The 15,650-nt window shown below is 40.5% G+C and overlaps 1 protein-coding gene across 1 annotated transcript; it reads right to left on the bottom strand.

The window, feature by feature from the left end:
• Positions 1–585: 585 nt before the first annotated feature.
• Positions 586–13,229, bottom strand: LOC116419209 (natural resistance-associated macrophage protein 2-like). The gene is made up of 5 exons (XM_031937887.1): positions 12,852–13,229; positions 4,623–4,694; positions 2,942–3,042; positions 2,346–2,471; positions 586–1,109 (listed from the first exon to the last, which is right to left on the bottom strand). Exons 2-5 carry the CDS (start codon positions 4,654–4,656, stop codon positions 939–941), a joined length of 432 nt encoding a protein of 143 aa, XP_031793747.1. The 5' UTR covers positions 4,657–4,694; positions 12,852–13,229; the 3' UTR covers positions 586–938.
• Between the last annotated feature and the right edge of the window lie 2,421 nt (positions 13,230–15,650).

Raw genomic sequence — 15,650 nt, 5'->3', positions numbered from 1 at the left:
GGCAGCTGGGCCATGGGACCCAAGCACAAGGCCTGGGTCTGCTGTCCCAGCTCTGGGTCAAAACCCAGACCTACCTCAGAAGGCCTGCTGCCTTCTCTATCAAATGAAAATAACAGTATTTGCACTCCCCAAAGCACAGGGATAGAAGTGATTACCATGACAAATGACTTAATCTTTATATGGTGGTTCTGTAAATTCTATAAGGTGCTACATAAATGTTAAGTTATTAAGATTCATCAAGAGAACTCTTTTTCAGAACAACTTTTGACTATTATAAAAAGCTAAATTAATGGGGCAGCTAGATGGTACAGTGGAATAGAGCACCAGGCCTGGAGTAGGGACGATCTGAATTCAAACCTGGTCTCAGTCCCTTAACACTTACAAGCTGTGTGACCTGGGACAAGTCACTGGCACCTCAAAAATAAAGACCAAAAAATATGAACTATATAATAGAAACTCTAAAAGACATATGAAAAAAGAAAGAATTGATAAGTATATGCCTACTTATCAGTTCTTTCTTTTTTCATATGTCTTTTATGTATGTGATATATCTATATAGATATATGTGTATACATAGACTATTTGTAGGTAATCGTAGCCATGGGGGGGGGGGGGGAAGGAAAAAAAAATTTACATGATAATTTTGTTATCTATTTCAAAGAACATCAAGTTGTGCAGAGTAGATTTACAGTTTCACATCCAATCATCTTTTTAAAATTGTATTATGTTATGGAAATGCTTACATTCCATAACTTAAAAAGCAAATTTTAAAAAACCCCCAAAACAACTCCTGGATCAATGAGATTATAGGACCATTTAAGGGAAAATGTGGAAGGAACTTGTAGCTGTTCACATGAAAGAACAGACAGCAAAGGTGAAAAGGACAAAGGGAGGAAGGACTGCCAGAAAGCAGTTGGGCTGAGAGATGTTCCTGCAGCTCACTGCAGGATTCTAGAGGAGGGGAGGGAGGAAGGTGGCTTGGCACTGACCTTGGGATACTGCCGGTGACACACTTCAGCAAGGTGCAGGCCCGTGACCACGCCCAGCCTGGCTGCCAGGCGCTGCAGCAGGAGCCCCACGAGGGTGGCCAGGAGGAGAACCCAGAGCAACTAGGAAGAATCAATTCCCCACTCATTAGCCAATTGTAGGACCTGATATCCTCATACTTGGACAAGTGGGAGACCTTGGCTCCAGCTGGCCTTGGCCCACCCCTGGCCTGAGAAAATCCCTGTCATATTATGCAGCTCCATTTCCCCGATTTTAATACAATCCCTTCTTTTTTTTACAGGAACAAAGCTAAAATGACAGACTTGATGAGAAGTGTTTTGCTTTTGAAAGTACAGGGTTTTTGGAAACTGAGTGGATGCCCATCAGTTGGAGAATGGCTGAATAAATTGTGGTATATGAATATTATGGAATATTATTGTTCTGTAAGAAATGACCAATAGGATGATTTCAGAAAGGCCTGGAGAGACTTACACGAACTGATGCTGAGTGAAATGAGCAGGACCAGGAGATCATTATATACTTCAACAACAATACTATATGATGACCAGTTCTGATGGACCTGGCCATCCTCAGCAATGAGATCAACCAAATCATCTCCAATGGAGCAATAATGAACTAAACCAGCTACATCCAGGGAAAGAACTCTGGGAGATGACTAAAAACCATTAAATTGAATTCCCAATCCCTATATTTATGCCCACCTGTATTTTTGATTTCCTTCACAAGCTAATTGTACAATATTTCAGAGTCTGATTCTTTTTGTACAGCAAAATAACGGTTTGGTCATGTATACTTATTGTGTATCTAATTTATATTTTAATATAGTGAACATCTACTGCTTATCCTTCCATCTGGGGGAGGGGGTGGGGGATAAGAGGTGAAAAATTGGAACAAGAGGTTTGGCAATTGTTAATGCTGTAAAGTTACCTCATACATATAAACTGTAAATAAAAGGCTATTAAGTTAAAAAAAGAAAGTACAGGGTTTTTTTGAGGATCCCCCAAAATGCTAGGCTCTGAAATACTGAAAGACCAGGCTAGGCTTAGGACTAGGGCCTGACTCGAGATTTCACTGGCACAGGGAACTCCAAGATGAGGACATTACCCCTTCCACACAGGCACACCTTCCCTGAAACTTCTGCTGTTAGAGAGATGACCGCCCAGAGGGTCACCGCCAGCTAGCCAGCATGTGTCAATCAGTACCTGAAGCCAGGCCTTCCTGTGGTGGAGACCCATTCTCTAAGACTTGCACCTCACAGTGCTGGTCAAAGACTGCCAAGGGTCTTCAAACCTGAGAAGCCATGAGCCCCAGAGAAAGGGGAGAGGCTGGAGACTCACCTTAAACTGGCCCACGGCCCCAGACTGCAAATCGGATTCTATATTCCCTGGATCCAGATAAGCGATGCTCATGAGGAAGCCCGGCCCTGTAAAGGCCCAGAGTTTGCGGAAGCTAAAACAAGAATGCTATACAAGAAACAAGACATGAGGACAAATTCAGCTTTGCTCCCAATGGAAAACACAACCATTATTATAACAGAAGAGGACTAATGACCTTCTTAACTGTGTCAGAGGTGAAGGGCCCTAAGTGGCCCTTCCACTGCAGCAGCAGCTCCCTTGGAGTGGGGAGGTCACACAACAGGCAGAAGACCCTGAACACTCCTATAAGACCAACAATCCCCAAGTACAAGTCAGACAGCCCAAAAGCCACCAGAAACGGGAAAGAAAGAGCTTTTTTTTTTTTTTTTTTTGAGGCTCATAGAAAGTAGCAACCTCACTCCCTCCTCCCCCATACTGGGTCCTATCTAACAGCCAAAGTGCAATCTTTTGTTTGTCAAAGTTCAGAACTTTGCAGGAGTGAAAATGAGATGAAACTACAAGAAATCCAAGGACACCTAAGCTCTCTTCATCTCTCTGTGACAGAGAAGTCTACCAACCTCTTCCTCAGGAATGAAGATCTTCTCATTAAAATAGGTGTAGGGAGATTCCGAAAAGGTCTGATTGCTGGCAGTGTTCCCATGGTTCCCAGAACCATCTTCTAAATTCATATGAAAAATGGAAACACTTTAGGGAGAAATTCAAAGGATCTTACCCCCCCCCCCCCACCATAAAACCCTTAATACTCTGACATATCACTATTATCAGTACAAAGATTCTATATGTAAAGAGATACAAGATAAAAAGACAAAGCAGCAGACAAGCTACATAACTCATCCAGACCAATGAAAACAGTTCTCATAGAACTTTCTTATGCCCTCCTCCAGAACCAAAAAGAAGAAAAACTGTATTTGCAGTTTTCCTCTCAAATTCAGCAGAAAAGTCCCAACAGTAAAAGAAATATCAAAGCAGGAAAGTGGCAGGACTCATGCTGGAGATACTCCGTGACCATTATGTCTCAGGTTCCAGGTGCTTCCCAGAAAATAAAACTTCCAAAGAACTCTTGACACACAGAAAGTCAACGAGTACAGAACTTTCTCATGTGTTCTGTGTCCCTTTATTCCTGCCTCAGTCAGCAATGGCCACTCACATGTTGATCAGGGCCTCAAGATAGAGTGATTCAAAGCAAACTACTATTTAGGTATTCCTTCCGCATTCAGCAATTATCTTAGAGGGAGGGAGCAGAGGCTAGAAGAAGAGTTAGGGGGATGAGGAGACCAGCTCACTCCACATTCATGAAAACCAGGCTTCCAAAGTCACCACTATGCCCATATGTTTGCTTAGAGTAGATAGATCAAACATGTGACCCTCTACTCAAGTTTCTCTGCTTGTTTGTTTGAGGGGGAGAAGGGGGAAAGGGAGACAGGAGAAACTCTCATTTTACAGGAGAACCTGCATGGCAGAATGGACAAAGTACTGAGTACATGAGTCAGGGAGACCTGAGTCTGAATGCTTCCTCAGGAATTACTAGCTATGGGAAAGTCATTTCACTTCTCACTCAGTTTCCTCAACACCTACCTTAAAGGTGAAATAACAAAAAGCACTTTTCAGATCTTAAGACTGCTATGTAAGTATTAGGTATCATCATCATCATCATCATCATCTTTGAATGACTATAAAAAGCTTAGAGGATGGCCTCAAAACAGTATATTTAGGATGATCTAGAAAAAGAGAATAGAATTCTATTCTCTAGGAATTCAGAGTTGAAACTTTTACAGCTCAGCATAGCTCAAGCAGCTAGAAGGAGGGTACTAAGCAAGAGACATTCTTTACATATTCATAAACATCTCTTAGAACCCCTAAAGGCTCCTCACTGTTTGCAACCAGAACAATAAGGAATGCAACAGTTCTAGCCAGAGAGCAGACAAGGCTTTCAATTACACTCTGGTGCCTTGGGGGCCATGTCTAGAAAAGAAAATCTGATATAACCCCAAACAGAGCATTTATTACAGCTCCCTGGCAAGCCTGTAACCTCATTTTGCCCCATCTCTTACTTCAGAGGACTGCAGGATGGCAATCCATTTTAACTTACTGTCTAAAACTTACTGTCTCCTTTTAGAAGAACAAACTTGTGGACATCATTATTATATCTAGAAGAAAAATTGCTGGGAGGGGATAAAAGACATGATTTACAAAACTATTTTGAACTTCATCAATAAATAACACAAAGCTTCAAATTACCAGCAGGCATCTTCTCTTTAGAACTTAACGTCATGGTGGACGCCGGTACATCCAAGGATTTAGTATAGGATTCTAGAAAGGGGAGAGAAAATGCATAAGAATAAATCAACAAGCACGGGATCAACACTTGTTAACATTCCAGCTTTGTAAGTCTATGTGACCCCTATGTCCACTTCTGAAAAATATCATGAACAATCGTGAGGTAGCTTGAAAAAAACCTTTTTGGAGTCTGATCAAACCAATATCTAATCAAATGAGATGAGTTTCAGTGTGTAAGAAATATATCTGCTATCAAGACTTCATAATCTGAGGAAGTAAAGAGTAAATATAAAGGGCCAAGTATATCCTATCAGAATCATCCAATTGCAATGCTACAAAAAAGAACCATTAAACTAGGAATGTATGTATCATATATGAAATACAGATCTAAAAAAGTTCATCAACAGTTTAAATACCAAAGCAGTTATACCTGCCATTTTTCTCTAAACCCAAACCCTCTAAAGATATCTATACAGCAGCCTCTTCTGTTCTCCAGAGAAAAAATACACATCCCATTTGGCTGCCTCCTCCAGCATGTAAATCAAGGTCTTCACATCTGTTCTCATTACAACTTTCCTGCCTTCTCTTCAGCCCTATGGGGCTATGAGGAAATGCTAAGTTTTCTCAACCTATTTTGGTCCTTTTTTCAAATTAAATAAATTACTTTGACCTGTCTGTTTCTGTTCTTCAACCCTTGATACTCTGTAGCTCTTTAAAGGACAGTTTTCTAATTACCAGAAGATAGGCGAGTTCTTGAATTTGCCACAAGAAAAAGATTTTTTATAGTATTTAAATTTTCTGCGACCTAGTCAACTCAGCATGGGGCTATCATTCCAATGTCACCAACTACAAATAATGACATCCTAAGAAGCATCTCCTGTTCCATGCGTAGTCATCGAATAATAGCACTCCTCAGTCAGTTGACCTGAACTCTAAAAAGCTGTAAAGAACAACAATATCCAGTCCACCTCAGGTCTGTTGAAGTTAACAGTTCACCTATCTATATTCAACTATGTGGAAATCTCACATATTCCAACTAGGATATGTGTTTAAGGAACAGGAAAGAAGTTTAAAAAAAAAAATTTCCGATCAGTCAGAAGAGATAGGTCAGAAAGCTCATGTACTCTATTCAGAAGGAACTTCAGGCCCTCAGTCAGAATATATTTATCTTTATGAAAGGTCTCCAAAACCAATTTTTAACATTTTATATGCTATCTGGAAAACTTGTCTTTCTGGAATAACAAAAATAAGGTAGTTTCTAGAGAGCAAAGGTTCCTGTTTCTCTGTAATCTGGAGAGCAAAAACAGTATCTGGAAAAACATTAGCTTTGCAAATAGCAACTTTAAAAATCTATAGCAAGGAGAAAACACTATAACCAGAATAAAAGAGAGTACAAAGAGACTGGCCTCTTCAGCCTTGAGATTGCACCTATATTCAAAAAGAGATAAAGAAAGAGAAAATAAATTGAAGCACAATTTATATAACCAAAATCATTAATCCCCTAACTATGTCTTCTACAGACTTTTTACTGGATACAATTTCCTTTGGCTCTGAAAAAAGTACCAGGTTAGGAATGCTACCTAAATCTTCAAATTTGGTTACAAGGAAATAATTCAGTGTTGCATAGTTTTTGTTCAATAAGACAGACTTAGTTAACTCAAGATCCACATCTTGCATTAGTGAATACGCATCTAAACATATCTAAACAGCCAGAAACTGGCACCCAAATTCTCTCCTTCCCTTATCCATTGAGAAGGCAAACAATGTGAAATTATTAAAAGTTTGCAAAAAACTTTTCAATTTGCATTTCTCTAACTGATATATCAAATAGATAGATAGATAGACAGATATTTTGCTGAGGCAATTCAAGTGACTTGCCTAGGATCACACAGCTAGGAAGTGTTTAGTGAATTTGGCCATTTTTCACATCACCATAAACAGCTTTTTCTGAAAACTGACATATATATGAATATATTGTTTGAGTCAGATTAAGTCATGCAATTCTTCCCAAACCCATATAAAGTTTTCTTGGCAAGGATACTACCTCTTTATAAACTTGATAAGATAATCATTGGATTATTGGAAAATGTCTCTTACTTTTATAAATAATGGTGCAATGGATAGAGTGCCAGGCCTGGAGTCAGGAAGACATCTTCCTGAATTCAAATTTGGCCTCAGATGCTTATTAACTCTTACTAGCTGTGTGATTGTAAGCAAATCACTTTACCCTCTTTTTCTCAATTTCCTTATCTATAAAATGAGCAAGACAAGGAAATAGCAAAGGACTCCCAGTACATTGCCAAAGAAAATCCCAAATGGAGTCCTGAAGAGTCAAACATAATTGAAAGGACTGAACAACAACATCCTTACATATTAAGTTGGAAGGCCTGTATCAGTAACTTACCTCTGGTTCTTGTTTTCCTTCAAATATTGCCCATATTAGTTTTGTTTGTAGAAAACATTTTAGTATGTAATATTAATTTATTATTTATGACTTAATTTAATATGTAATAATTTTAATAAAAATTAGCCATTTTTCTTCCCCAAATTCTCATAATTTCTCCCATTACCCATAAATTTGACATGTACAATATTCCATATTCCGCCATATAATTATATACTCCATGTAATTTGGTTATATTACCCTTTATGTCTATCTAAATCATACACTCATTTTGACTTTTATCTTGACAAACAGTATAAGATGTTAGTGTATATCTAGTTTCTGTCAAACTACTTTCTATTTTTCCCAACAATTTTTGTCAAATAATGAGTTCTTGCCGTTTAAAACTTCGATCTTTGGATTCATTACCCATTTTAATCCCCACCCCTAAAAGAAAATATTACCCGGCAACTGTAGCCTTAAGACAGGATTTTAAAGTTAGGTTTAATGTGACTAGTTTATCCTTTATGTGTACAAAAGTTAAAAGTTGGTTTGTTCATTTTAAATGAAAAAGTAGGGAAAAGAAGGATCATTAAACTTTATTCCCAAGATTGCAAAAAGTTTTCTTGTTTTAACACTCTATGTAAATAAAGCTCTTAAACTGTCTAACTAGAAGACATCTGTTTAAGCTTAACTCAAATAGTCTCTGAGTGCCCCAAAACAATAAACAAAAGGGAAATAAATAATCTGAAGTTAGGATTATGGAAATTCCATTTCCTCCAATTTTATAGTGTTTTTACATATGCTTAATAAAGTTCCTTGAAAATGAAGTCAATAGCCTATTGTTTAATAAACCCAAGGACATAAAATTACTTGAAGAATGAGTACAAAACAAAACAAAAAACATCTAGGAATATTGGAAAGGAATTTGGGGGAAAAAAAATAGGTTTAAACCAGTACTTATACCATTTTTTACCATAAGTTTAACGCAACTAAAATATAAAAGGTCACATAACTAAAAAAAGAAAGATGGAGCAAAACAGATAGAAGTGCAAGATAATTGCTAGGAGGAGCAGGAACAAGTTACAGAAGCTACCTTTTCTATCCACCATCCCAAATCCCAGACTTTGAAAATACATCAGCCTAAATCTTGATGAGGAAATCCAAGAAAATAGTCCTGCCTGGGCACAAAGAGACAGGTTTGTGGCCACTGGGGCGAGGAGTCCAATATGTGGGGCATTCTAATGCTCAGAGATTGAGAGTCTAGAGTGCAATGGTTGTACTTGCACCTGGAGGAAGTGTTCACAGAACCAAGAATTTAAGCAGACTGAGCAAACAAATTCAGAAGCAAAGCAGCAGCAGTGTGGCTTTGTTCCCAGAAATGACCTCAGTCCAGCCTGAAGCCTGCAGAAGAGTCCCACAGCAAAGAGAAACCTATGGCTTTATTACTCCAACCTCTGCAGAGCTTTCCTAGCTCCAGCAGCAGTCTGCTGAAATTCCAAAGGCAAGCCCACAGGATTGTTGCTCAAACCCAAAGCCCAATCAGGCATTTGCAGAAATCAGACCAGGTTGGACTCAGACCACCAGACTTGCCCTGGATCAGCTCACTCTGCAAGTCCTGAAAGCTTGCAGATCCCCAAATCGAGCGATCCCTGAGATCCTGAAATAGCACAACACTCAAAATCCCAGGATATCAACACCTGGTAGCCAAGCCATTCTCTTAAGTCTAGAGTCAGGAAAAGTGATCAAGAAAAGGAGTTCCTCCTAAAGGCATAAGTAATGCAGTAGCTAGTATATGGGCCTGAAGTCAGAAGGACCCAAGTCCCAATATGATCTCACACATTTATTAGCTGTGGGACCTCTTCTGTAGCCAGCTTTTTTAACTGTAAAATGGAAATAATAGCACCTACCTCAGAGTTGTCAAGAATCAATTGACATATCATTTGTAAAGCATACTGCTCGTCACATAGTAGGTGCTTCGTAAAGTTTATTCCCCTTCCATTGCCTCCCCACACTTGCCCCAAAAATAATCCCACCATTTTGGAGGTACAAATGCTCCAGACACAAACCCAGAAGTAAGAATCTATAAGTAAAGCTTTAGAGAAAAAGACAATTTGACTAGAATTCCAGGAAGAGATGCAGGAAGAATTTTAAAAAATGTTTTGATAAATGAAAAATGATAGGGAAAAAACTGAAAAGGAGAGCTATGAAAGGTACAAAAGTGAAAATAGCATGAACCAAATGGAAGATAATGACTGCATGAGACAAAATATTTTTTTAAAAAATCAAAAAGAATGAAAAAAAAAGTAAAGTGTCTCAGCAAAAATAAATGGCTTGGAAAATAGATCAAGGAGAAAAAAAATAAAGAAAAGTCTAATTAGAGAAAAGTCTAATTAGAAGGACTGGGAATGATTCTATTATACCATAATGACCTTAAATGAATGGAAATGGTGAAGATAAGTAGACATCTATCCAACTATGGAAGAAAGAGTAGAAAGGGGGAGGACACTTGACCTTCAGATTCAACTGTGGTAGGATTGGAAGGGAAAAAGAAAGAAGGAATCTGAGGATTAAGGGAAGAATTAAGTTTAAGCAAAATAGACTCCACAGATTAACTTTTGAAAGACTTGGGAATTTTTGATTGGCATAATGATGTATCATGATTCCTGAAAACTACTGATGGAACACTGCTACTACCTTCTGACAAAGGTGAAAGATTGATTCAGTACTAACACTGACTCTCCTTCTTCCTCTTCACTTGACTAAAAGTAAGGTGGATTTTGTTTTTCTTTCTTACTCAATGAGGACTAGGAAAGGGTAGGAGGGAGAGAAGCCAGTTTTTGATAACTGAAAAAAATGTAAAATTTTATTTTAAAAAATGGAAGTATCTTTAACAACTTCAGCTAGAAGGAATATTTTTTTAAAAAGACTGCCAGAAGTGGTATGTGTGATTATAACGACCAAGCTTATCCCCAAAGAAAAACTGGTAAAATTAACCCCCATTGCTGAGATTTTAAGTCTTGTATAGATTATGGCACAAACCACACACATTCAGATCCAGCTGCTAAGACACCTAAATTTGGAGCTGGCAAGGTCTTCAGAAGGTGTTTAGCACAAATCTAATTTTGTAGAGGACACTGAGGAGGCCCAGGGAGGTAAAGCAGCTTGCCTGGGAAGGATCTGAGCCCATGTTTTTGGACTTCCAGGTCAGCTCTGCCTATCACTTCATGGAATCATTTTCCCCTGACCTCTCTCTTTTCTTTTTAAATGATTATTCCAATTAAAGGCCTTGGGTAGGAAAGGGGCATTAGAAAGTGGGATATATTCAGAAATGAATTAAAAAAAAAAAAGTTAGAAAGAGACCAAGAAAGCCAAGAGGGATAGAGATGTCTTTTGATGTCTTTTGGACTGAATTCCAAGAACTTTGATGGCCTCCTAATCCATGGTTGCACAGCATGACCATGGGTGTGAATGAAACCCATTTCTCTTTATCTATAGTGGAGAAGACATGCATACTTGGACATACCCAGGAGTCTCAGGACATAGATGCTTTTGTCATTTAATGCACCTCACACAGCCTGTGAACATTCTAAGCAAAATTGAGAATAGATTAAGAAAAATTCCACCGTTTCTTGTTTGTGATATTCTATGTAATTTTTACTTCCCAAAAAGGCAGTTTTGTAATCAATGATTTAGTAAGTCTAAAATGTAACCAAAAATCTGTCATTTAATACAAAGCTGAAAAAGAATTGGAAACAAAATGGATTTCCACCAACTGAGAATAATTAAACAAATTTTGGCACATGAATATCCTAAGACATAATGAATATGATAAATACATATTAGCATGAAAAGATGTTCATGATCTAAAGCAAAGTGAAAATGATATATACAACAATGTAAAAGGAAAACAAAAATGTAACAACCACAAAACAGTTATTTAACCCCAACTGCCTCTCCAAAAACAAAACAAAGCAAAAACCCAAACACTGAATTCCCTTTAAAAACATGTTCTCCCGGGCAGCTAAGTGGTGCAGTGGATAGAGTACCAGTCCTGAAGTCAGGAGGATCCCAGTTCAAATTTGATCTCAGACATTTAACACTACCTAGCTGTGTGATCCTGGGCAAGTCACTTCACCCCAACTGCCTCAGGAAAAAAAAAAAAATTCTCCCAACTGATATGAATAAACAGTCCCAAAAGAACAGTAAAATATGAACAAATCATATAAAAAATTACTGCAAACTACTAACAAGAAATACAGATTAAATCCACTGGGCTTTTATCCTCATACCCAGCAAATTAGCAAAGATATAAGGTAAAAATAATCAATGATTGGGCACACCAACATACTCTTGATGGGAGCTTTGAGTTGAGCCAAACTTTCTAGAATGCAAAATGGAATTGTGCTAAGTGACTTGAAATGACCAAGCTCTCTCTGACCAAGAGATCCCAGACCTCATGGAAGTAAAAAATAAAAAGAAAGGTTCCACTATTTTAAGGAGTAGAGAAGTGGAAACACAGGCCCTGAAGTCAAGAGGACCAGATTTAAAATCTAGTCTCAGATTATTAATCTTATTAGACGTGTGAACCTGAGCAAGTCACTTTGATTATTGAAAACAGAAATGATACTATTTGCCCTATAGGTTGCTGTGAAAATCAAGCAGATAATGAGGCAAGGAGCTCTTTAAACTGGAAAGGAGTATTTCCACTATGTGGATGCCATCCACTGAGCTACTATGACTTTTGATCCATTTGGGACCTACCTATCAGCATGCACAATATCAAAGGCTGCAATGCAAGGTCTCCCCTCCTACAGAATCAAAGAAATGTTGTCTGACTGCTCCAGAAAGTCCCCTCCTCAAACCCCAGTAGTAGTTCTAGAAACATAGGAGACAATAGCCTGCAAAATCCCAGTATTTCTTCTTCCTACATTCAAAATTACCTCAGTTATCTGGTAAAGAAACAAACAGCCTAAGAAATGCTTTAGGCCAGAAGCAAAAAATGTAAAGAAGCAAGAAATGCTTTATCCAAAACAGATCCAGGAGAAAGAAACCTGGGGGAGAATATGGGTGACCACAGAAATCTACAGAAAATCACAAACAGCCAGTGGGTGACCACAGAAATCTACAGAAAATCACACACCCGAGGTCTCGCTCAGAAACTTACTAGATTTAAAGGAAAGGGCAGAATTCCTAAACTAGCAGGTCTAACTGGATGCAGCAATGGTCAGTAAGTAACCCGACGCTCTCCTAAGGCATCTAATGACCTTGAAGGGTCTCTATTGCAAATCCCTTTAGCAAGAACCCTCTCTTCCAGGAAGTCCCTCCCATAAATGTTCAACTTCTCTCCCACCAAATCCTTTCATAGCCCTACTACAAGTCAGGTAACTTTTGTAGATTTCTTTAAAACAAACTCTCGTCCTCCAACTTCCCATTTTGCAGACGGGCCTCGGTTTACTTATTGTCAATGACCAAGAAACCCACCCCCTGGATTTTGTGCCTAGTGCGAATCCCAGCTCACAAGAGCAGGTGGCGCCGCGGAGGACCCTAGTCCAAAGGCGGCCTCCGCACGGCCGTCTGCCTCAGTTTCCTCCTCTGTAAAATGAGGCTATTAATAGTCCCTGCCTTCCACACCTCCTTCCAGGATAAAGTTTTTTTGCAAATTGCTTGGCAGTCTCCAAAACGTTACATAGATGAAGGCTGCCGTGACTATTATTATTTAGGGCACTTGACGAGGCCGCGGGGAGGTTTTTGCTCCCCAGTCCCAGCCCCGCGCGCCTCCACAAATCCCGAATGCGCCGGCGCACCTCGAGGAGAGCCGGCTTCTCTGGTCGGCGCATCCCGCCGGGTCAGGGGGCTTCTGGGGCGGGGAGACTTTGCCCTGGGCCGAGATCCACGGCGGCTTCGCTAGGCTGCGGGCCCCGGCGTGCGCGGGGTGGGGAAAGGGAGGAGGAAACGGGGAAAGGCGAGGACCCCTCATTTACCTCCACCCCACCCCCGACCCGTAAGGCTGTAAGGAAACTACTCCCACGCAGGCTCCGGGCCTGGTGGAAAGCGACATACAAAGGCCCAGAGCGACCAGCCCCGCCGTCTCTCCTCGCTGAGGCCTTGGGGCACCAGAGCGCCCCAACGGGGATGCCCTTTCCAAATAGAATTTCTCGCTCCGGGCATCTCCATTTCGCCCCGCGCGCTAGGAGCCTGGACACGCCTCCTCCCCTCGCCTCACCACCCTCCCCCCCTCCTGCCGAGCGGGACCAATGCGATTGGCCGGCGGTGCTGCGGCCGCGCACGCTCATTGGCCGGATTGCCCAGCTGTGCAGCGTGGCAGAGCCAAGGGGGAACGCGCGGTTCCCCGGAGCAGGGAGCTGCGGGGAAGGGGGTAGCTGTCCACTGCCGGCTCCGGAGCGTCGCAGGTGCGCGGAGTGTCCCGGGTGAGCATCCGCTCCGGAGACCGGCAGCCTCCCGCAGGAGCGAGCTCTCGCTGCCCCCTCACTTCGGTGCCGTTTGGGGACAGGGATGTCTTCCGGGCGTCACATCTTGACGCTCCATCCAAGGGAGGAAACACAACTCCCGGCTTCCCCTGGTCCCCTGTGCTGTCACTTCGTAGCATCCTTCTCCATCCCGGAGAGGAACACGAGCCACCAACTGCTACCGCACCGGGCCCCTGAGCCAGGGCTCCCTCCGCTTCGTAGAGCTCACCTCGCCCCTACAGTTTCTCCTTTTCTTGTGACTTTCCCATACTCGGTTACACCCCGTCGATGACCAATTCTTTGCCGGAGAAGTGACCCCAAAAGCACTGCGCAAAAAGCAGGGATCAGCTGGTTTCTGGGTCATCTTTTAGTAAGAGCAAATAAAGAATAAAATACAAATTTTTAAAATTTTAAATAAAATACATATAGGATCTCTTTAAAAAAAAATTTTTTTAAAACATTTGTTGGGAATGGGAGTAATTTAAAAGAAAAATTAAACTTGAAAGCATATCTAATCCAGGAAAACCTAATTGCTCCTTTGCCTACTCATTGCTACTTGGTATGCCTTACACAACTGCTAGGAGAGAAAGATTTAATCGCCAAAGTTTGGGGTGGACGGACGCGAACAAGAAAGCCGCGGGGAGGGACGGGGAATGGCGGTAGGGTGGGGAACAGACTAGAAGCTTACACAGAAAAGCAATTTATCTTTAAGGCTAGGTAAGCCTCCAAAATAGTTTACTCCTAGAGAAGAGAAAAACACAGAAATCAGAAAGAAAGTTAGGTGAATCTTTTGCAGACATCTGAAATTCAGGAAGCTTGCCCCCAACTTTTCTCAAGATAGGAAACTTTTCTTCAGAAAAGTCTGATGGAGGTAGTAAGGAAAACCCAAAGAGATAACAGGAAAAAAGGTTGAATATTTCTCCCCCTCCACTGCTGCCTGTTCAAGTAAGGAGTATCCTTTCGGCTTCTCTAGGGAGGTCTTTGCTGCTTGGCTGCTCTGTAACTACTTACTTAGCTCACAGCTGGGAGCAGCCTCTGTGTCAGCCCGCTTCTTCCCCATGGTGCAAAACTGGTTTGCTCTCTCCTGAGAGTGTTCCTCCCTCTATATAAGACCTGAGCCGACTTCTTTGATAAGGTCAAATTCTAGCCCTCGGCAGAAAAGTCTAAGATTTGAATTCAAAAGCTTGACCTACGCCCTCCTTGGCTCCCAAGGACAATCAAATTTCATCTTTGACCTGTTATAGAAAATAGTAGATACGTATCATGTATCTGAATTATTAATTAGAGAAATCTTTATTCTTAAGGCATTTTCTGTACTGTTTGGTCTGAGTTGAAATGGGACGTGTTCACTAGTGCGTGGTGGGGAGTGGGACAGGAGTTAAGGGCTGCTTTCTTTCTGAATCACACCATCATCACAGCAATGGATTAGAAACAAGTCTCCCATTAAGTTCACTAAAGAGTGATTGATCTGTCATTGGTGTCAGGGGTTTCTAATACATCTCTGTTACCCTAGAAGGTTCGTTGAGAACAATTAACCTCAGGTAATCCACTTGCATTTTTCCATTAAATGCGAGAAAAACTGATAAAATTATGAGGTATAGCCTGCCTCTGTATCTGAAGGACCTACAGGAATTCAGTGTAGTCCATTTGTAAACTTTCTTTGGGGCCAAGAGTGCAGAAAAAAGATATAGATAGAAGGCTGCTATTCCCCTGTCCAATACAGTCCCCTCCCCCCCCTTCCCCAACTTCCCCACCCAGATATCAGGAAGAGCAGATTATCAAATATTTTAACAATCTAATATTTAAATTCCCCTGATTATTTATAAAAACGATTTTAACATTCTTTATCAAATTTTGAATTACAAATTTTCTACTTACCCTTAACAATATGATATAATGTATACTATATGCATAGTCATTAGAATCACACAAGACCTATCAGTGACTTATGAAAGATGTAATCCACCTCCAGAGAAATTGAGGACAAACACACTATCTAGATATACATGAATGTATGTAGTGTATATATATGCATAGTTATAGATATCTATGTATGTCGTATATCTATGGATATGTATAAATATATATGTGTGCATGTGTGTCTATGAATCCGAGTGCATGTTTGTATGTGTGTGT

This window comes from Sarcophilus harrisii, chromosome 5 (assembly GCF_902635505.1).
Source record: "Sarcophilus harrisii chromosome 5, mSarHar1.11, whole genome shotgun sequence".
In the NCBI taxonomy this organism is placed as follows: domain Eukaryota; kingdom Metazoa; phylum Chordata; class Mammalia; order Dasyuromorphia; family Dasyuridae; genus Sarcophilus; species Sarcophilus harrisii.
Note: the sequence above shows the minus strand (reverse complement) of the source record. Positions and strands in the feature narration are given on the sequence as shown.